At 38.1% G+C, this 21,758-nt stretch overlaps 3 protein-coding genes across 4 annotated transcripts in view; all 3 read right to left on the reverse strand.

The window, feature by feature from the left end:
- Window positions 1-1,331, reverse strand: part of LOC122072824 (probable ATP synthase 24 kDa subunit, mitochondrial) — a gene marked incomplete in the record, with an annotated part of 8,725 nt that extends 7,394 nt beyond the window's left edge. Inside the window, 1 exon segment of the mRNA XM_042637241.1 lies at window positions 1,174-1,331. Within this exon segment, the coding sequence (XP_042493175.1) occupies window positions 1,174-1,212 (39 nt within the window).
- A 1,862-nt stretch (window positions 1,332-3,193) lies between these two features.
- On the reverse strand, window positions 3,194-7,719 carry LOC122073866 (iron-sulfur assembly protein IscA, chloroplastic). The gene is made up of 3 exons (XM_042638540.1): window positions 7,453-7,719; window positions 5,874-6,092; window positions 3,194-3,510 (listed from the first exon to the last, which is right to left on the reverse strand). Exons 1-3 carry the CDS (start codon window positions 7,670-7,672, stop codon window positions 3,368-3,370), a joined length of 582 nt encoding a protein of 193 aa, XP_042494474.1. The 5' UTR covers window positions 7,673-7,719; the 3' UTR covers window positions 3,194-3,367.
- Window positions 7,720-9,145: 1,426 nt separating this feature from the next.
- On the reverse strand, window positions 9,146-19,893 carry LOC122073865. Of its 2 annotated transcripts, none has more exons than XM_042638539.1 (9): window positions 19,578-19,893; window positions 17,884-17,935; window positions 17,197-17,270; window positions 16,427-16,528; window positions 15,362-15,505; window positions 14,295-14,346; window positions 11,963-12,036; window positions 9,695-9,784; window positions 9,146-9,597 (listed from the first exon to the last, which is right to left on the reverse strand). In XM_042638539.1, exons 1-9 carry the CDS (start codon window positions 19,706-19,708, stop codon window positions 9,582-9,584), a joined length of 735 nt encoding a protein of 244 aa, XP_042494473.1. In that variant the 5' UTR covers window positions 19,709-19,893; the 3' UTR covers window positions 9,146-9,581. The 2 variants fall into 2 exon arrangements, with proteins under 2 accessions (XP_042494473.1, XP_042494471.1); XM_042638537.1 differs by having other exon boundaries at window positions 9,146-9,605.
- Between the last annotated feature and the right edge of the window lie 1,865 nt (window positions 19,894-21,758).

The following is a 21,758-nucleotide window of genomic DNA, read 5'->3' on the forward strand; positions in this document are numbered from 1 at the left end:
GGTGGTGTTTGGGGGGAAATCCTTGGGCTTCGTTGAATATATATTAATTCACCCCCCCCCCAAAAAATCCAATCCTCAAAATCAGTTGAAATGGTAGGCAAAAGGCATAGAAGACTAAAGATTCAAGTCTCAACGAACCCACTTTATATATCACTCTTCAAACCTTTCAGTTGTTTTCTCCTTCCAAATCATCCAACACAATGCTAAGTGCAGAAAATTCCAAAATGCATGGCCTCTCTCATGAAAGGTACCTCCTGCCCATGCATCTACGGGTCTCACCATGTCAAGAGGAGAAAACCAAGACAGCTGGAAGCACCTCTGACAAAAGCATGTCTTGACACTTCTGAGAATCCTCAAGGTACTCGGAATGAGGGGCTAAAAGAAGAACAATGTGGAATTTTGCTTTTTCCAATCATTTTGTTCATTTTTTTAGCATAAAAACAAATCAAGAGTCTCAGGTGAGAAGTGTGACAAACGGGAAGGACTAGTGCAGATGGTGAGATGGCAAGGGGCAGCCATTATGTTTCAATAAGAAGTGTATCATACCACTAATTCCCCCTAAATATATGGTAAAACAGTACTCAAGTTTCCCACAGACAACACATTTCACTTAAGCGGCACATGGAAATCTCGTCTCCTGCTATCATTCTTACCAGAAAATTTGGATTTTTTTTTTTTTTTATTTTATAGTATAAGAATGCAATTAGAATTTCGATTTCAGCTTCATATTTTCGTGTGCAAAGACTCCAATTATGTTCATTATCTTCTGGTGGACAACGATAACAGGAGTCACTTGGTTGTCACTTGGTTACACAAAACATTAAACCAGCTAAAAATGAAAAGATAAATGATGTATCTACAATCCAAACTAAAAAAAAAAAAAAAGGAGAACACAGACCCTAATGCAATAGAAAGGGGGAAAAGAAAGTTCTGATCATCCACATTTTCGAATTTCAAAAAGCTATCAGAGAGAGATAGATGCAATATCATGACGGATAAAAAAATCCCCACTTCAAAATTGCATCCATATTGTCTGATACGAGGTTTTAATTCATGCCAAGGAACTCGTAAAAGGAGAAATAGAATAGAATCACGAACATGAACTCGGAAGCAAAAAACAACAATGGAGATGTAAGGAGGTCACTCTCGGCCGATCTGGAAAGAAGAAGGTACCTGTCTGGATCTCGATACGAGACGAGAAGCTAACGCCATGATTGGAACTTCTCAGCTTCGATCTCTGAGATGAGATGGGTTTTGGTCCGATGAGCTTTTCGCCTGTAATCGTTACTGGGAGGGCTTGTATTGTAAGCGCTGTGCTTCCGCCCTTGATGTACCGAAGAGACATACTATCATCACACCACACTGAAAGCCCCGTTATGCCCCTACGTCTTGGAGAATCTGTTGATTTTGACAATCTGATTTACGGTCGAGATAAGAATATACACGAACGGACTCGATTACTTAATCTGGTCAATGATTCCATCAAACCATCGCGGTTTACCTTTGAAGGGGCCAGAAACGGTTCGTAGCTCAGACCTTCTATATCACACTAACTCAGGGTTGGAAGCGCAAGGAATCGGTATCTGAATCGGGTCCTATCGTATTTTATTCGGTTCTAAATTCTAATAAATATCGACCAGAATCGGTTAGATTCTGCCTGAACCCTAGAAACCCTGTATGGATCACCTGCTCTGTGATGGTAGGAATCGGGATAAAACGGCCATTTCGCCCAATCCGTTTTAAATATGTGCACTAACCCTATATGCTCCACCCACCCAACTCAATACCAAGTTTCACCCTAAACTTCTCCCCATGAATGTATTTTCTCTCTCTCTTACTGATGTTAAAATTCAAAAATATATGTGAATGATTGGTTGATAAATTGATTTAAACTGCAATTTTGTGGATAAATTCCTTGTTCACCTGTCAAGTTTTATTCTTAATGTAGATCGCCATGTAAAATAGATCATTAAAATAAGGGAAAAGGCTGGAGTACACGGATGGGTGCATCACTCTCTCCCCTTGCCTTTTGGAAATGACTCCCGTGGCATCCCACCCCCCTCCTACTGATTGAGCCACTAACTCCAAAAAAAGCTAACCGTGTGCCTATACCTCTTCCTGATAATAATCTATTAAAATAGGGAATGAGGGTGCTTAAGTTGATATAGGTATCAAGGAAGACTAAATGCGAAATAATAGAAAAAGGCAGTCCCCTAAAGGATTTTGCCCATGGTGAAAAGAGAATCTCTTCATCATGAAGATCATATCCCTTGATGAGAATGTGAAAGATAAGGTCACATCACCAACGGCGAATCTTCATTCTCCACTTGAGAATAAAAACTTGACCCTTGAGGAAGTAAGTCTCCTTTTGACCAGAGGTGGTGTACATGGTAGACTGAGAAAGAACGAAATTTTTTTGCTGCTGCCTTGGTTGCAGGCTTGTGGCTATGGTCGCAGCCAAGGGAATCCACCCCTACCCCTGAGATTTCATTCCCCTTGCTGCAACCAGGGGTTGCAGCAAAGGCAGCCGCCAAGTTTCGATCGAGAAATAAGGATGGTCCATTAGTAACCTTTCGCAAAATTTCAACCAACCCACATAATCACCATTGGAGGAGAAGGCAAGTTATTGCATCCTCTTTAATGGTCACTGATTGAATGCCCAGCTGCAAGGCCAAGCCAATACTCTCCCTTCAATGGTCACTGATCTAGCATATATCAGGCTGAATCCCAAGGGATAGAACGCCATCTACAATGAATAACCAACCCAACATCATCTTGAACTATAATCACAAGACCTGAGCAATCCATAACAGTAGCACCATCGAAAATAATCATGGAAGACCCCAACACAAGTTGGCATCCATAATCCCTTGTATTAGCAACTGTCCAACATGTTAACCACAGTCCCAACTTCTGGTTGCACGTTTTCATCCTGAGCCTGAATTATATTCAAAGCACACTCCAAAGTCCAAACTAAAATAACTAATCTAAGCCACGGCCACCCATCTTTCAGAGTCAACTCATTACAATCCAGCACTATGATTAAGTTCAGTGACCAAGTTCAAGAAACTTTAGAATGGTTCCATGTTCAAAATAGAACTCCAATACCCACGACGAGAATTTTACACAAACAATCATTGTCAAGCTTTCTCTACGATTGCCAATCCACAATATGAAGACCACCACAACAAAATCACCAAAGGTAAACCATACATTTTGCTTCATCAGTGGGCTTGTGAAATTTGTCTCACAGATATCATTCCATATCTTGATTCTTAATTTAACATAAGAAGCAAGGGTATATCATTGAAATCTAATTTACAGAATCATAACCATTATATGATAATTTGGTTCTGTGTATATGATTTTACATCTCTGCAGCGAACGATTTACCACAACCACAAGTTTGTGTGGCATTGGGGTTCTTAAATGAGAATCCTCCACCAATAAGTGCATCACTGAAGTCCAGCTGCATCCCATACATGAAAAGGAGGCTCTTGGGATCACAAACTGCAAAGTAGAAAAACCATTAGATAAAAAAAAAAGATAATGCTAATTATGTAAGCCTTCCAATGCAGAAAAAAATGCATTCTGCACATTTAACAGGTAGAATCATAGAATTTACCAACCACCATATAAGTAATAAAGAGTTATTCAATTCGAGGGTACCCTAACTAATAACAATGTAATATCTTCTCTCTTCTTTTTTTTTTTTTGGTGGGGGACAGATAATATTGCATCAAATTTCACAGATTAAATCTTAAACTTGAAACAGTGAACTGTTTACATTTTTTACCATTCCCTTATCTTGTCAAAAGCAGCCAATCAGAGGACCATTACAGAAAGAACGCTCTGTAGTTCCACTAGCACGTATTTTTTAAGTCTTTCATTGTGAAGGAGAAGAGAGAACATCAGTGCCAGTATCTGAGATCATTAAAATTTAGTAAAATGAAGTGTCCATGCAATGTAGCCAATACCAATATAGCATCCTCTTCCCATGAAATACTTGTTGACTGCTCCAAGAAACTCATCTTGAGTTTCATGGCTCTCCAACGGATTTAGTATATATGATATTCACATTGTCAGACTCCAAAACATTAGCATGTACTTGCTTTCAATGACCCTTCATGGGCTGCAAGTCACCTTAATACATGCCAATTGCCTATAACATTTCCTTATTAGTGTTGTTCACAGGTGTAACCAGTCTAAGGCCTCCATGTGTCCAGCCTTTTTCAGTTTACAGACCAAATTTTGAGAAATTCAACTGCATTTGGACGCATCTGCCTATCCCCTTCAACCAGAATCTCACTAAATCTTCTATGTAAGTTCTCATCCGTAAACAATGTAATGCCAGACTGACTTCTTCCACTTCTCAACAGATACCAAGGCCACGTATTTCCCCCAGCACAAAATGATGCCCTATCCTATAGTGAATAGGACAATAACATGACACTTAGTGAACACCTGTTTTGACGTCTACAATCATGACCTGTGTGTGAAAAATATGTGCTCCCTCCATTCCTAAAGTCTGTCCACTTGGGCTTTATAACTGTTCCAAAATGTTAATCCATATCAAGCAATCAAGGCATAAATTTTTGTCGGTTTCTTATTAATACCCATAATCACACTAAGGGCATACCCAGTGCATAAGGCCCCTGCCACTTGGGGTCTGGGGAGGGTCATAATATACGAAGCCTTACCCCCGCTTGGCATAGGGCTGTTTCCTGACTCTATCCTGTGACCAGTGGATCACAACGGACCAACCTTATTGTTGTCCTGAGGTCTGCCCTGATACCCATAGTCACACTAACAATTCAAAGTTAAAACTGGGTATTAACTACAATTCCTAAACATATGTGTTTTTTCAAAGTGGACAATCTTTGAAGAACAGAGGGACTACATGCACTGTGATACTTTTTTTTTTTTTGGTAGAAACATGCACTGCGCTGCTACTACCCCATAGCATGGTTAGGGGAGTAGTATGAGGTCAAAGCCCAGAAGCAACAGCTTCGGCTCTCTATGGTTAGATTTATATTTCAATTTCAGGGAGCTATTTCAATTTCTCAGGCTGTTTGATATGATTTTGCATCATTAGTGTGATAAATAGAGATAATCTATCCTTAAAATGAACTACCAAATGGATTTCTTATTCTTGAAATATTTTCAATTGATATGACCAAAAAATTTTAACTACTTGACCAGAAAACAATTTTTTGTCTTCTTTTGAAAAATTAATCGGACATTGAAATTGAAATCCAACCAAAGAGAGCCTTAGATTTCTCTTATCAATTAATTATTATACTTTTGAGGCAATTATAAGTTCTTAACAAAAATATATGAAGTCAGCATCTCATCCAAACTTCTTTCAAGTGCTCCATTTGGTAGGTCACATCAGATTGGACACCAAATTTAGATTCAAATATTAGTCAAAAGTGAACTTAAACCAGTGTTTTTGTGCACCTAAATGAATCCCTTGTGCTCTACCAAAAAAGAAAAACAAAAGAAATGAATCCCTTGTGTGCTTGATATTTATAATAAATGAGAAATGACAATTGTCTTGTAAACAATTTATGCTTTAAGGTCTTTGTCACCCTTAGAAAAAATACTGAAACAGAAAAATTTTTAATATATGGACGGGCACACTTGTTTCTTGATACTTGCAGAACATAACTAGCTTTAAACTCAAAAACTCCTATCTGTTATATGTTCACAAAAGCAAAAAAAATCAGTACATGGAGGCTGTGAAATTTATGTGTCTACGGAAATTTATTGATTTCAATACTGATTTTACTACTTAAGATCCAGCAAGAGAAAAAAGACAATGAAGCAAACATATGTGAGAAAAAGACAATGAAGCAAACATAGATCCCTACCAATAACGAAACCATTGTATTCAATGACCGAGTCATCTGGTCTTGTGTTTTCTCTCTTCTCAAACTCCATTGTGTAAGACATGCCAGAACATCCACCCTGTTTGACTCCAATTCTTAAGCATAAATCTTCATTCCGCTCAGACCTCATATTATTCAAATGCTTCAGCGCATTGTCCGTCAGGGAAATTGCAGGTGCTAGCCCCCCAGCGGTTGATGGAGCTGAAACATTCAAGTATATTATTGTGAGTATGCTAAAGGATATTTTCGCATGGAAGTAAAACAAGAGACACATAGACAAACACTATGAAGAAAGAATACGATGGAGACCATCTGTAGCATGATAACTAAAATTTGGTGAAGGCATTGGTGATAAATGAAAGAAGCATGGATGGTTATACATACAAAGGAAAAACATTTTATAGTGTGCTCCATTTCCCATTGCAGATGAACCCTTTCCCTTAAACCATGTTCAGGACTTAAGGATGCAGTGACCAATCAAGACCTATCAGATAATTGACCAGATACTGTCATCAATGATGAGGTTCGAGACCTTACCTTGTAGGAGTTACTTAGTCCAGCAAAGTCGACTGCTAAAGTTTCAGGTCTTTTATCAATAAATGGCCACAAAAGAGGGCTTTTCTGTGCCACATGGGGGGGATTTATGCTCAAACTAGCCACATGAATCTAGTTTAATCTATAATGATACAAAACGATGCACAAATCAAATATCCATTGTAAACTGTTGGTAGTTGAAATCGAAGCATCTGAAATGGGCAAGGGATGACCCTATACTGAACATTCATATATATTAGCTAACAATGAATCGACTTCTGCATGAAACATTCACTGTGTGTTATTTCTGAAAATTAATAACTATGACAAAAAGGGAACTATTAGGTCCACTGGAAAAAGTCACCCATACTGACTGTTGGGTTCCAAGTTCCAACCCTCTAGATGTGTGCCATATGCACAACAGTATTACCGTCCTTAAAACTAATTCAAAAAATAATAATAACTAAATAAAACAAAAAACAATATATACAACATGATCCAGAATAAACATATAATGAGGGTCAACCCAGAATTGAGGCTGCTTTAGTGACTATGAACGATTATATACTGGTTTGTGCACAGCACATCAATCTGATCTTTAACAACAGATAGAAGAGTAATCATTTGTCCAATGAATAATCAAATGATGGCATCTTACGCATCTAAGTATACCCATGTGACTGATATTTCCAATTCTCCTGAATAAGCAACCAATACAATAAACGCAAAACAAGCAAAAACATGTATGTCAAATAATATTGCAAGTAATTAGTACGCGATAATAGGAGAGAAATAACAAATATAAACAAATAAAACCAGGTTTTGCCTTTGGAAACAACTAGTCAGAGCAGAATCAAGAGCTACAACACGAGTATAATACCAAAAGGAACATAAGCATATTATCAGGCGCCACAAGCACTCAAAAGAAGATTTCCAAACAATACTCTTATAGAAATTTATGACAGAAACAGTTTTAAGATTCAACCAAGAACAAAAAAAGGGAGCCGAAAGAAGGGCAAATCATTACCTGTGACTGAACTTGATCGAATCGAGATGGGTTTCCTACGATTGAGATGTACAGGTGAAGATCGAAACGAAATTGAATTCGAGGATCCAGGGAAAGCAGAAGAAGAATTTGTGGGCAGACGACAAAGCGAGGGGTAGTGAATGTGAAATTTCGCAGAGAAAGCCATTGGATAGAGCGAGGAGCTCCTGGCGGAAATTCTTACGGAGGGTTCGTGAAACATTAAAGTTTTGTTTTATTGGAGCGTTTGGAGGGGAAAGCACTACAGTGTATATAGCACATAAGAATGCCTAATTTATTTGAAGCATGGAGATATAGAGATGGGATTCTTAGGGTCGTTCGATTCACACTGAGTGGGCCCAGTGACGGGTACCTTATAGAGTTATCTGTGATGCTTCACAGGATAGACTTTTCCCAAGGATATATTTGGTCCACATTTTAAAATAGATATGAGGTCCAAAAGCTCAGGACCTGTAAATGCTTCTAGTTGGAGTGGCTTGAATCTTGATGAAGGTTTCCAAGAGCAGAATCGAGATCCGGGTCGGAATCAATCTCGACCATTTCTCATTGTTTCAAAATCGGATTGAATTGATTTGAGTCGGAATCAATTCTAAAAGAGGAGGTTGTGGAATCGAATTCTGTCATATTTGAGTATGTATGGCATTAGATGACCCTTGACCCTACTAGCATCTAGTAGACAGGCCATTAACCAGTGACGTTGAATAGGGGATTAAAAAAAAAAAAAGAAGTTGATCCTGAGTCGATTCATTTTACAGAAAATGTGTATACAAAAGATATACTTGTCAAAGTAGATTTTTTCATTTCACATGTAATGGGATGGTAATTTAACGCACTTGTGATTGGGCACAGGGGCCACATGACCAGGCGTAATCATTATTATGAGTAATTTGTTTTACATGATAACATACTAAAAACAGCAAAGGATTATTTGGTCGGAATGACCATGGTGAGCAGCTCGCTTCTGAGATATTTTTTTTCTAAGCTCGAGAATTTAAAGGCATTTTAGACATCTGTACATGGTGGCAAATGTATTAATTCTAGCTATGATACATTGTGTTGCCATTAAAAAAGATTCATTTTGCACCCTCAATCAATGAACATCTTGCAAATAAATTTAGAGGTTTTTTGTTGACAGTCAACCCCAGATCACTCGATCTAATATATTTTACTTCTACTTCCATCCAAAATATCATTGTATTTTTTTCAGTGGTATGTAAAGCTTACTAACTATACATATTTTTGAGAGCAGTTAGGTTACTGCCAGCTTTTTTGAAATTAGTGGCTCTAACCAATGAAAACTAGATGAAAGCAGCATATGAAACTTTTCCGAGGGGAGGAGAAAGGTAGACACAGATCTAGTTATACCAGTGACATACTCAGACTTATTCATCCCGTCTTTCAGTGGGCCTATAGGCATTTTACATTCTGGCTTACCTGCACCTGCTACTTCTGCTGCTCACATCCATGGCAACCCTGCCAACATTGGACCACCTCTTAGTCATCACAGACAGAAGCTTCAAAGACCAGTCCAAGGAAGCTGGATGGGAATCTGTTTATGTGGATGATGGAAATGTCATTTGTGCTCATTTGCATTGTGGATTTTCAGGAACAGCACAAGAGCTGAAGCTCATACAATCCAATAGGACACTGTGGATCAATGCATATGGGAGAAAGGTGAACAGAAGTGTGATGCTGAATTGATGATCAAAGTTCATTACAGATAACAAATCTAATATCCGCATCTAATAGAAAAGATAAGGGCATCAACGTTTCCATGGCAATGAGTGGGTATCAATAAATGTTGAGGAAATATCACTCTTCTCGCTTGAACTATAGCGAAATATCAAGTTCCCCCTACACAAACAGGAGATGATTTATCTCGCTATATAGGTGATCACTAGTTGAACATTCATCTGAATTTAAATGCGTTGCTCTCGCTTATTTGGAACAGCTCTAAAACCATACTGGCATCTTTCCCCACTGACGTGGAGCCATCAAAATTAAGCTGATTCATTTAGAAGGTAAGAACTCCCAACCCATGGAACAACATCCCTTCAGCCACAGACACTTGCATCGCCGCTTAGTAAGTTCTGTACTCAGTTCAAAATGCATCATGCTTGATGATAGCTGGATTACTAGAAAGTACAATTAGAATAAGAGTATTGTTTTTAGCCATTGAATGAACCAAATATGGCAAAGAAAAAAAAATTTGTTCGATACTTGCCTGCTATGATCATTTAACAAAACTAGGTACAGTGGATCTTGAGACGAGAGGTGGGCAAGCTGCAAGACTATGAAGGCACATGTTGTGAGGCTGCAAATTGGAGTCAAACAAATCAGTAATAACCCCAGACATGTGACAAATGCAGTGGAGGACATTTAATAGAATCTATTACATCAATAGACAAAATAATTATTGTTACAAAGATGAGATTTATGCACCTATAATGAATAAATTTAAGGATCAGGTTGAATGACACCTCTGTTGGAGGTCAAATTTTTTTGTAACCCAAATATTATTGGGCTGTTCTGCCAGCGTAGGTAAAGGCAGTGGTAAAATTAGAATGTTATTTGATCCTCACTTTTGACCTAATTTGGAATTTCACTCAAATCGGAGTGCATTATCATAATTTTCCTTTTGAAATTAAACCAATGGAAAATTGGAATGTGGTTTGATGTGGGTGTGTGTTTCGCGATCAACTATACCAAGTGAACCAAGTAAATTGCCACAAATTACCAAGACATCACACTAGTTTGCTGAGTAAATTGCAACTTACTTGCAAAAAAAAAAAGAAAAATCAAGTTGTGTCCAAAGTTTCAAAGCTTGGTAGAGGCAGAGAAATAAAATACGACATAGTTGATATTGTGGTGTCACTGTATCCTAAGGAGGTGACTGGGAGGAGGGCACAGAGCCCGTATTGCAAGATTGGTGAAGAAGATGAAGTAGCTGAAAGACGACCTGGAGACTCTTGAAGCTCTGTGATCTGGATCAGCTGGTTCTGTTCTTACAATCTGGAACTGAACAGAGACGCTAACGGGGAGCGGCACCACCAGTGGTAGTGGTGATAGTGGCAGAGGTGCGTCCCACCTGGGGAGTTCTGCAGAAGTGTTGAACGAATTGGCGCTGGTAGTGGTGTTGTCAGGAGTCATTGTTGGAGTGACGATAAATGTGAGGAAAGACGGAGTGGGGAAGATTAGTTGAGGTGGGTAGTGGGCGTCAGATTTCTGGCGATCTGCTGCTGCTGGGATCGTTTAGAGGGAGTAAAAAGCACTTCTCACCTGGGAGGGGGGAGAGAGAGAGAGAGAGAGAGAGAGAGAGAGAGTTGTGATCGAGTTAGAGAAACGACTGAGTGGAACTGAAGTCAGGGACTCTGGTTTCCATGCCGGGACAGTTAAAGTAGTCGTCCTTGAGGACATCATAGTAAGTCATTTGGTGAGCTAAACACATGGAGAAGGGAGCAATAAGAACAGATGGATTGAACCAGAACCTAAACCAACTCCCTTCCCTTGGAATCATCGGAAACCAACTGTCGCAGAGCAAGTGGTGCCTCTTATGTTCCACTGACCTTTGTTCCTCGCCTCGTTTTGTTCTCCCATCTCCTTCCTCTTATATGAATTTTACCATTGCTAAGATCGATTCTGATAGCCGAGCCCCTCACCCTTCTCTGCCATTGTTCTTGCTGGGGAAAGAACAACAGAGGGGGGCGAAATCTAAATCTAGCTGTGAAAACAGAAAAGCAAAGGAGAGAGAACAAGAAAGAGTAGCAGATATGTCTGGGGTTCACAATAATAGGAAAAAAATTACTTCTTTCCTTCCCTCCGTTGATTTTTTATTTGGCATGTATTTCAGATGAGTAGCGAAGCTGTGTAGCAGAGATGAGGATGTTAATATGGAAGTGTGGAAAAACTAGAAAGGATAAAATAAGGAATGAGCGTATTAGAGCTGATTTGGGAGTTGTCCCGATCAATGACAAACTCGAGGAAAGTTGTTTGAGGTGGTATGGTCACGTTCAACGAAGGCCCAGGGATGCCCAAGTAAGGAGGAGTGATATGATCCCGATAGAATCCAGTGCAATATTTTTCACTTGGAATGGGAATGAAAGTGGGCGATGACCAGACTGGGGACTGGAAGGAAAAATGAATTATTGACTGAATCAAATACATAATATTACAACTCTCAAATAGTCTGATTGACCTTTTAAGATCTTACCACTAACTGAAAGATGGCACATCAAACTGAAAATTTGAAAAACATAAATTTATCCCACATTTGATAAAGCTAAGAGGAACTACAGAATCATATGACTGTTGAAAAACTGCTACAAATTAGACAGTAATTTTTGTTAGAGGTTATATTGTGAGCAAAAAAAATGTGTACAGTAATTTGTCCAGTTAGGTACATATAAAAATGAACTTGATTTTGAAAACACAATGAGCCTTCCATGCTGTATCTACAGATGCAAATGGGAGCAGAAAACAGAAGGAAAAGTACCTGCCAAAACATATCAATAGAACTATCCACAAGAGTGCAGTTACCCAGCTCGATTCTTTGTAAGCAATCCAAACCTGAGATGAAAAATTGCATACACAGGCACATGTAAGATCATCTGCTTAAAATTTTAAGGGTTAAGGACTTCAAGGTTGTACCATATCACCACCAAACAAGAAGCTTTCTATTTGGATAAAATGTGATGGGAGAGGCATCAAACTAAGAATTTCATAAAATTTTGAACATGATTGTTATACATGCTTTTTGAGTATCAATGTGCATGGAGGAGAAACTAATCTAATTGAGCAATTTTTTTTTTTTTGGGCATGGGGGATGGGGGGGTTATTACAGTTTTCTTTTCTGGGACTTCATGCTAAAGCATTACCTATAAAACAAGTTCTACATTTCAAACACAGTCTCAGGTTCACTAAACATTTGTAGGCATAGTCATATTGTTCTTTTCCTATTCAATCACCCAAAAACCACTCTAATTTTCTACTCGTAAATTATTTCAACCATCCAAAAGAGAAAAATTTCCAATCAACAAAGATATCACACTATAACATTAATATAGTTTGACATTCAGCAGCAGCTCTTAATATTATCTAGCAAACTGATAGATTCTATTGTTTCTGTAAGATATGAAATCAGTTCTAAAGATATCTTTCATTCGATAACCACAACTCCATACTATTGTTCCAAGAGTTGGATAGCATTTTCTAAGTTAGGGATGTGTGCTGTGTTTGCACTAGTTCTGAAGTTTTATGAATACTTATACAAGAAAGCCATGAAGTCTTTAGTTATGTCATAGATATGCCATGAAATCCATGAAATCTCAATGGGTTTATGCCGTATGGTAGAAGGAGAGAATACAAGAAGAAATGAATTAGGTCATCTGCCATAGGGCTTCCCCTAGTCTTCTATATTGACGCCCTTTAGGAGCAGACAACAGCATCCCCAGATATTACACTATTACCTCCCTATCTTAAAATTAGACATTAAAATCCATAAACATGAACATTTCCCAGCACTCCCCTCAAGTTCGCACATGGATTAAACACATGCCTAATATGCAGATACAACTCCTCACACAAGAGACTTTAAAACCAAGGTAAAGCTTCTCATCATTGCCTTGGGCATTGCAGCAGGTCCTCTACACAAACTTGATGGCACATACATATTGCTACCCACAGAAACACGTCCAGTTAGTCAGCTGCACAGCTTCAAGCACTTGGACATCTTCAAGGGGCCATGTCCAAATTCGGTATGACTCAGTCCAACTCAGCATGAAGTCATCCTTCGGTTGCTCTCTGTTTTCTATTGATGAGTCAACTCACCTGGTTAGCTCCATTGTCACTCATTGGGCAGGTTCAAACCATGTATTTGGATCGGTCGACCAAGTTACCAACCCAGCACACTGCTGATCCAATCCATCTGGGTGGCGAATAGTAATATACCACAATCACATGTGGTCATGATGCACCCAATCAGACCCACAATTATCTTGAGAGAAGAGGGGAAGTAAGATCATCTTCTTTCCCCTTCTTCACTGCACAACTGAAAGACAAGCAGATACCTTTGCTTTCTTCTTCCTCTGCTTCTTTCTTTCTTTCATCCTTGTAGAGGTCTGTTGGGAGAGAAATTCACTGTCCTGAACTCAGCATTACAATTCCCATGCCAATGAGACCGACATGAACCAGCACTTCCTCTTTTTTATTTCGTTTTTATCCCATTGTTTCACAATCACCATTAACTAGGTTTCTCAACATTTAGCCTTCAAACAAACAGAACCCTTCAGGTCCGACAACCACCAACCACATTGCTTTTTCCCTGCTAAGAACACTACCGAGATTTTATTTATTTATTTATTTTTGAGTATGCAAGGGCTAAAGAAACTGAATGAAATCAGAAACAGAATGGAACCCAATGATTGAAACCTAAAGCTTCCCCAAAAGACAAAGAAACACGGGAGCTGGTGGGCGGAGCAACTGCATGGTGACGCCAGCCAGCAGAGTGAAGGAGCAGAAACACCCAAAGATTAATTCTGCTACATCAGGTTCTTTACTCGAGGCCTCCATTTTCAACATAGCCTTTCATAATAACAAAATAACTATGAAAGTACAATCATGCCCTTTAGGGCCAGATAGCATCACACATAGCATCCCCATAGATCACAACATTACCTACTTATTCTGCTTATTCCTTCATACTCTATTCTATATTCACAGTTCATAAATAACAATATTTTCCAAAAATTTCCTCTAAAAACACTCAAAAGAATAACTTGAAGTCACTCGCATAGCAATATTACAAAAAATATGAAGCTGTAACATACCGCAATAGCCACAACATTAATATAAAAATCTACCAGTGTTGCTTCCATCCATCTGCAAAGTTTCCAAATAAATAAATAAATAGATAATAAAATAAAACAAAACTTACTCAAGTTTACATGCACATCAGCATACACATAATCGTATGGTCCATCTACAAAGTATATACCAGTGAAGTGCTTCAATGGTACAAATGTGAATTCATGGAAGAGGCTTGCAAGTGGAACTGAGAATAAATTAGGGACAACAGAAACAAGAAAGAATAGAAAGATAATAAAAAGTGGAAGAAAATTCAAGAGAAATTGCAGCATGCGTACAACAACTCCATCGCATCTTTCATACATACAGGGAAAGGATTGAGCCACATGGAGGATGATGTAGCTTTTCTGACTGTTGAATGCATAGGTATCTCTGGACTGACCAAATGCCAAATTTCATATTGTGAATCCAATAGTATGGCCCACAATGTATTTGAATTTTCCCCTAATGAATTCTGCAAATACTAACTATTTCTTTTCCCTGATGGGCTGATGGGGGTGAGTTATGGGCCATCAGGGGCTGGTGTCAAACACAGGTTGACAGGTAAAATAAAAGGGCTTATTTTTTCTACAAGGGAGTATACTTCAGAATAGAAACTTCATATGTGAGGAGAGAAGGCTATGACAAAATGCAGATCTTTCGGACTTTCATCCTCTTCCGCGGGTGCGGCCGTGCGGCTAGGATCCGACGGCCGAGACGACATCGGCACCTGCGGCAGAGGATTTTTTTCGAGATCTTTCTTTGGTCCAACATAAGCTGCCTGACATTAGCTTTGACAATCAGCTGTTGGTGTAAGGGATCCCTGTATATTCTCAAATTTCATTCAAAAAACCAAAACTTTGAATTTCCAGATTGAACATTTTGCCCTACAGGGTGCCACGGTCAGTCAATACTCAGAGCTGTACAATGGACCATCTAAATTTGACAGGTACAACCATCGATACAAACCAAATAGCCCTTAAATCCCACAGTTCTCTCCTTATCAAATTATTTTCCCATAAGAACAACTGAAGTATGAAAAAGCACTTACGGTGTCAATAGCTCTTTGCGGAATGGAAGGCCATCAATCATTATGGTGCAAATCAGTGTTCCCAACATCATGCAACCCAATGCGCTGAAAAAAACCCTTGCGACCACGACAAAGGAGATGGTCTTATGTCTTTCGACATCATTCCTAAAAAAAAAAATCAACTGGTGTGTAAATTATACTCCAGTGAAAATATTTTCGAAGTAAAAGGAAAAGATATTACAAGAAATACCATAAGCGCATCCACTTCCCATTTAGACTTCCCATAATACTTTCTCATGTGCCCAGTGAAGGAACTTATAGCATACTCATAGGAAAATAATATACAGAAAAGGTGAGGAAATTACTGTTAATCACCAAAACAACTTTCAAAATAGAAGCCTCAGGCTTAAGGGGACAATAGGTCTTTATACAAGGAATAATTGACATTACATTCTCATAAGGGTTCGTCCCTGTAAGGCAACTTAAGGAATGCACAAACCTGTGACTAGTACATATAGGACAAACCACTCTTGAAATAAGTTAATAATAAATCCTTTTTTCAGCCAAAAATGTCCATTGAATTGAAAGATATTTAATATCTCCTATTCTATCCCTGTCCTGTTCTATCAATCCTGGACTGCTTGTGTGTAGCCTTTAGTTCTAGATTTGATTCTAGATTCCCAAACAAATAAATCTTCTTCTGACGACTGTATGAATGGGATATCCAACGCATATGTGGCAAAAGCTCCTTTTCTTTTGCATATACCAACAAGGTATAAATGACACCTGAATATGATTTATGTAATCAACAGAATAAAAAAATGGTGTCAAGGGCTTCTTCGACTTATCGTTGTTTAAAGTAACAGCCAATAGCGACATGGCCTCTGGAAACATGGAACTCAAAATGCTAGAAAGTTAGATGACTCAACAAAAGAATGGAGCTGAGTGCTGACAGCTGAAAGAAAGCTTTAATGCAGTAATTATATAAAACAAACAAGAAGAAAAATATCAATCAAGAAAATTTCTAAAACAAGGATCGTAGTCTAGTACTAAAGAATATCTAACAGGTACCTGTAGTGAGCTTACTTGTTCCAATGCCGCAACAAAACATGGTATAAAGGGTCTTGTAAAGGATCTTGAGATGAGATCTTGAAAAGTTGGAGAACAACATAGGCACATGTAGCGATGCTGAGATGGAATTAAAGAGTCAGTACTCAGCAATGAGATTAAAAGTTGAAACAAAGTACAAAGAAAACTATCACGCAAGATTGGGGAATGGAAAGTGATGAGCTATTATTTGAGGATACAAAAGGAACTAACAAACAAAACAAGTGAAGAATCAGCAATAGTAGGAACATTTAATACTCCCTGATCTCTTGGGAAGGACCATGAAAGCTGATCCCAACACACAGATATGCATCACATGTCCTGAAGTTTCAAATTTCAATACAAACAGTACTTAGCATCTGCAATCCGAAGGCAAATTTAGGTACCTATATTCCATCATATTTTGAAGTTGATTATTGGTTTGCCTTTTTTGTTCCCTTTTATATATTTATTTATTTGGGTGGAGGTGTTGTTTCGATCTTGCATTGTCAGCAGTGTTTGTATGTCTCTCTGTTTGCTCATCTTTGGTGCATCAGGTTTTACACAAAACAAAGACAATTTAAACAAGTAATACAATTCGAAATTCCCAGAATGATAAAACATATATCAAAACTTTGTGTCACAATGGCGACAGAGAAGTCAAAAAGACAAAAGGAAATGTAAATGCACGATACATTTTATTTAATAGAAGAAGCTATGCTATGCTTGTCACACTGCAAGGAAAAAAAGGAAGAACACATAAAGATTACCTTCCAAAACATACTAATAGAATTATCCAGATTGCTCCACTAATCCAATTTGGTTCCTTGTAGGCAACCCATGCCTGAGATGTTAGACAGGTCCATAAGAACATCTGAAAACTGATTTTTCCAAGTAAAACAAATTACAAAAATAAATATAGTCTACCTCCACTACTGTTCAAAGAATAACCAATTGTTAGCCATTATACAAAATTATGCACGCTTAGATGTAAGAAACAATATACATATGAGAAGCCAAATATTGCACGTCTCTTCTATCTCATGCTCTGGATAAAGAAGCAAAAGTGTAGCTCATTAACACTTCAATATGTATTAACAAAAACTCACTTTTGAAAATAAGTACGTCATTATATAATGCATTCATCTCTCGATATCAAAAGGATTACAAATACGGTAATTTACAATGAAACTAAATAGAACCTAAGTTTCCCTCATTTTCCACAGGTTCTGTGTACATTCACTCAGCCAATAAAACATGTAAAATGTAAAATTGAGCAATAGTGAAGATTGCCAGGAAGGGGAAGCACTGAGCTGATATTTTACATTGACAGCTATAACATTATCTATCAACTACCACAAAGTTTGGTAGTACTTAAACAATTAACGACAACCTTTATAACTTTTCTTGTATAAAAATTAAAAGAATCAAAGAATCAAATGATTGGTGTATCATACCGCTAGTGCAATAACATTGATATAGAAATCAACCAAGGTTGCTGTCATCCACCTGCAGAAGGTTGTAATACTCTCTATCAAATAACATTTTTAAAACTTAATAAGAAAACATATTCCCTCAGCAAACACATAAGATATAATGGTTAATTATCTCAGGGGGTGGGGGGAGAACAAAAGTAACTTTAGAAAATTGGTTCCCAATGAGAATATGAGACCCAAAATCAGACAAAGCTGATAAATTTTTCCAAATTTTCATTTGTATAGATTAATTCAATGAATCAAATTGGCCGTAAAAAAGAAAGAAGCAGTTGGATTTTAGAAAATTTCCATACGATGTGCTTGCTTTTACATTGAGCCTGAGGAGTCAAAACATTGAAGCACTTCTCTGGTGCACATTTAGTGCACACTAGTTATTGCAGCTGTATTTTTCTTTTTCTTTTTTTGGGTGAATGGAAAATATATTAAAGCAAAAGAGCAACATGCAACAACGAAACCAATAAAGGAAAACCTAAAGGGGGACCCCCAATAAAAGATCAAAACAACAAATCAAAGATGATACATCAAAAACCAGGGTGCGGGAAAAACAGCCATAAAATGATGATACATCAAAATAGGGGAGGGAAGAAACATCCATAAACTGATTATACATCAAGAAGCCAGGTGAGGGGAGAAATAAGAGGGAAACCCCAACTTGTGGTTAGATGTCTATTTCTCAAAGTGTTGGGACTTGCTGAACAAATTGAGGGAAGCCTATTTTTTATTTCCAAAGTCACGACTTTCGATACCTGTTCTGCAGTTAGCAGTGAGGATTCTTTTCCACCAAACATGATAAATCAAAGCATTAAAGACAAACTTTCCAATAAAATCATGAGGTCATCGGCAAAAACTAAGTGAGTAATCTTGATGGCTTTACATTTTGGGATTGTGGTTTGAGGCTCTATGCACTTGGTTAGGCCTTCCATAGCAATGGAGAACAATCATAGGTAGATAAGGCATGCTGGCCAAATCTCCACCCTAGACTCAAAATAACCCTACGTAGAACCATTAAAAAGGCCATAAAAATGTGCACTAGAAACCCAGTAATGGATCCAATGTATAAAGTTTGGAGGGAAATCCATTCTACATAGGTGTGAAATATATTCCCATCTGAGTGAATCAAAAAGCTTAGTTATGAACAAACCAACTAATATCAGGTTAAAAATTTATCAGAAAACAACCAGAGAGTAGAGATGGCGAGGAACCAAGATCATATCAATCCACACCCAATCCCTTATGGAACCGATGTGAGATCAGCCCCCATAGTAACTGATATGGGATCATAACACACCACCATGCTTCTAAACCAACGTTCATGGCCACCCACACAGAATCAAGTAGCCCTTTTCTAAGGTGCTCCTTTCTACAGGGTCTCTCCTTGCGGCTTCACTCTGGCACCAAGTCACCCCTTCCATGCCAGGTGTGGCACTGATGATTGACTGCTTTGATAAAACAATTATAAGAAACTCAAGAGAACTCGCCCTTAAAAACCGACTTATAAGGAGAGACAACCCAATACCATGTGAGATCAACCCTATATAACATATCTGGGATCGTAATAGCTTTTTGTTTAGATGATGAACAATTCACTAATAGAAGAACAAAAAATTGCAAGAAAAGTAAAACCTGTGACGCAGCAATTTTGAGAGAGTGCTTACGGTGTGAAGAGCTCTCTGCGGAATGGAGAACCATTGGTGGAGAGAGTGTAGATGAGGATTCCCAACATCAAGCAACCCAACACAACGAACAGAATTCTCAAGGCATTCACAGTATAAACCGGCTTGGCCATTGGAAGTTGCTGGTGATATCAATTAAGTTCTTGTCTGGAGAAAGCATAAATATTGAAGTTCTTCTTCCCGAAGTGATGAAGAAAGAAGAGGAAGAAGAATGGTCGTACTTGTGGATCCGTGGATAAGCAAATCCCACGTCGTCAGAAGAAATACAAAGAGACTTCCCATCCCCCTTTCCCTTTCCCGTGGCATGAATGGCTGGACTCCTCTACACGTCTTAAGGTATTATCGTATGGACAGGTATCCTGATTGGTGGGGTGTTTTGGTAATTCAACAGTACAAATCAAGGGTGATAATTCATTCGATTTTGGTTTAAACGGTTTGATTAAGTTGGTTCACATTTTAATTGAGAGAAACCGAACTAATTATTAATCGATTTATTGTGAAACCACCATGCGTGGGTTAAATTTTCATTGTTTGCCCATTTTTCTCATCCCATTTCTTTCATTCCCCCTTGAAAATTTTCTCCTATTTAACACGTCAACGAAGAATCAAACTATCACTATATTTATTCATTTTCTATTTCTTCTTCCAATCGTAGGATAACCCTAAGGGGTTGTGAGCTTTTTTTCAACCAATTGGGGTATTTTCTTCACCATATGCTCTATAGGACTCATAACTACTCTTCTTTCTCTAGGACACTTGCCTAGCTAACACTTAAAATTGATTATTAATTGGCTTCGATCAATGTCGCTTACGATAATATTGTTATTAGTTTGGTTTGCGTTTATTGTTGGTTTTTTATTATATGATTCGTGATTAGTTTTATTCAATGTTACAGGTTTGTTTTTCTATTTAACCAATCTGATTTAGTTTGTATTACTTTTTTTACTTAGTTTAATGTGTGTTTATTGTTTTAAATGGTTCCAGACGCTTTAGACGAATTAGTTTAAAGTTGACAGATTTATATCAATTTTTTTAAAACAAAATATTAAACCAAAACCAAACCATTTTAAATGGTTTGGTTTGATTCAATCGGTTCAATTTTAAATTAACACTTTTAGGACAGATGATAGTGGTTAGTGTAATTACCAAAACACCCTAATTCTGCGGGTCATGACTCTTGGCAGTTATAACGGTCTTTAATGGTTCTGGGACCCAACTTATACATGAGCTTGGGCCTGAGCAATTGCCCCAGGCTTCTTTACTGTTCAAATGGGTCTAAACTAATTTAGTTTGAATAAAACTCTGGGCCAATACACTAATGGGCTTTAACTTAAGGTCCGAGATGAACCCTGCGGATGGATGCAAGGGTTTAAAACCTGAAATCAGACACGAGATCGGCTTCAATCATTCAAATAAGAATCGGTTGGAACAATTCGGAATCAACCAAAACCTTAGAAAATGAGTTTGAAAAGAAGAAACAAAGTAGTCCAGATATCTAGAATACGCTACCCACTTTGTCCAAACTATAACGTGTACCCACCCTTGCTCTTATGCTCCTTCAACGGAAAAAAATCGTCTGCAATTCCGATCTCGTACAATTTCGTGCAATACCCCCTTCAGGGGATGACACGTGTATTGATACCAATGCAATGGTCCAGATCTGATTTAAATGACTTAAGGTTTTATTAATTGTACAAGATCTGGACCATTGCATTGGTATCAATACACGTGTCACCCCCTGAAGGGGGTGTTGCACGGAATTGTACGAGATCGGAATTGCAGACGATTTCAACCCTCCTTCAACCCTTGATTTTCTCCTCATAACTCTTATTCTTGAATTTCATATAAAACCATTAGTCATATATGTTGCAACAAGATGATCAAGACTAAAACGATAGGTAGATGGAGAAAGAACCTTACCCATGAAAAGATGTCACTACCCCATTGAAAATAAGGGGTTGTGTGCACGTATAGAGAACAAGGATGGATAACATTCTTTCTCTTAAAACAATAATATAGATGTCAGTTCCATAAGATAACTCAGTTTGAGTCTATCCTTGTGAGCGGTGAGGTGCTATAAGTATCGAATGACTGAGAACATTTAGACATGCGCCTCAAGAGGCTTCCAACCACCCAATGCTCACTACACCAATACTAAAAATA

Source organism: Macadamia integrifolia, chromosome 3, assembly GCF_013358625.1.
Source record: "Macadamia integrifolia cultivar HAES 741 chromosome 3, SCU_Mint_v3, whole genome shotgun sequence".
NCBI classification, from domain to species: Eukaryota; Viridiplantae; Streptophyta; class Magnoliopsida; order Proteales; family Proteaceae; genus Macadamia; species Macadamia integrifolia.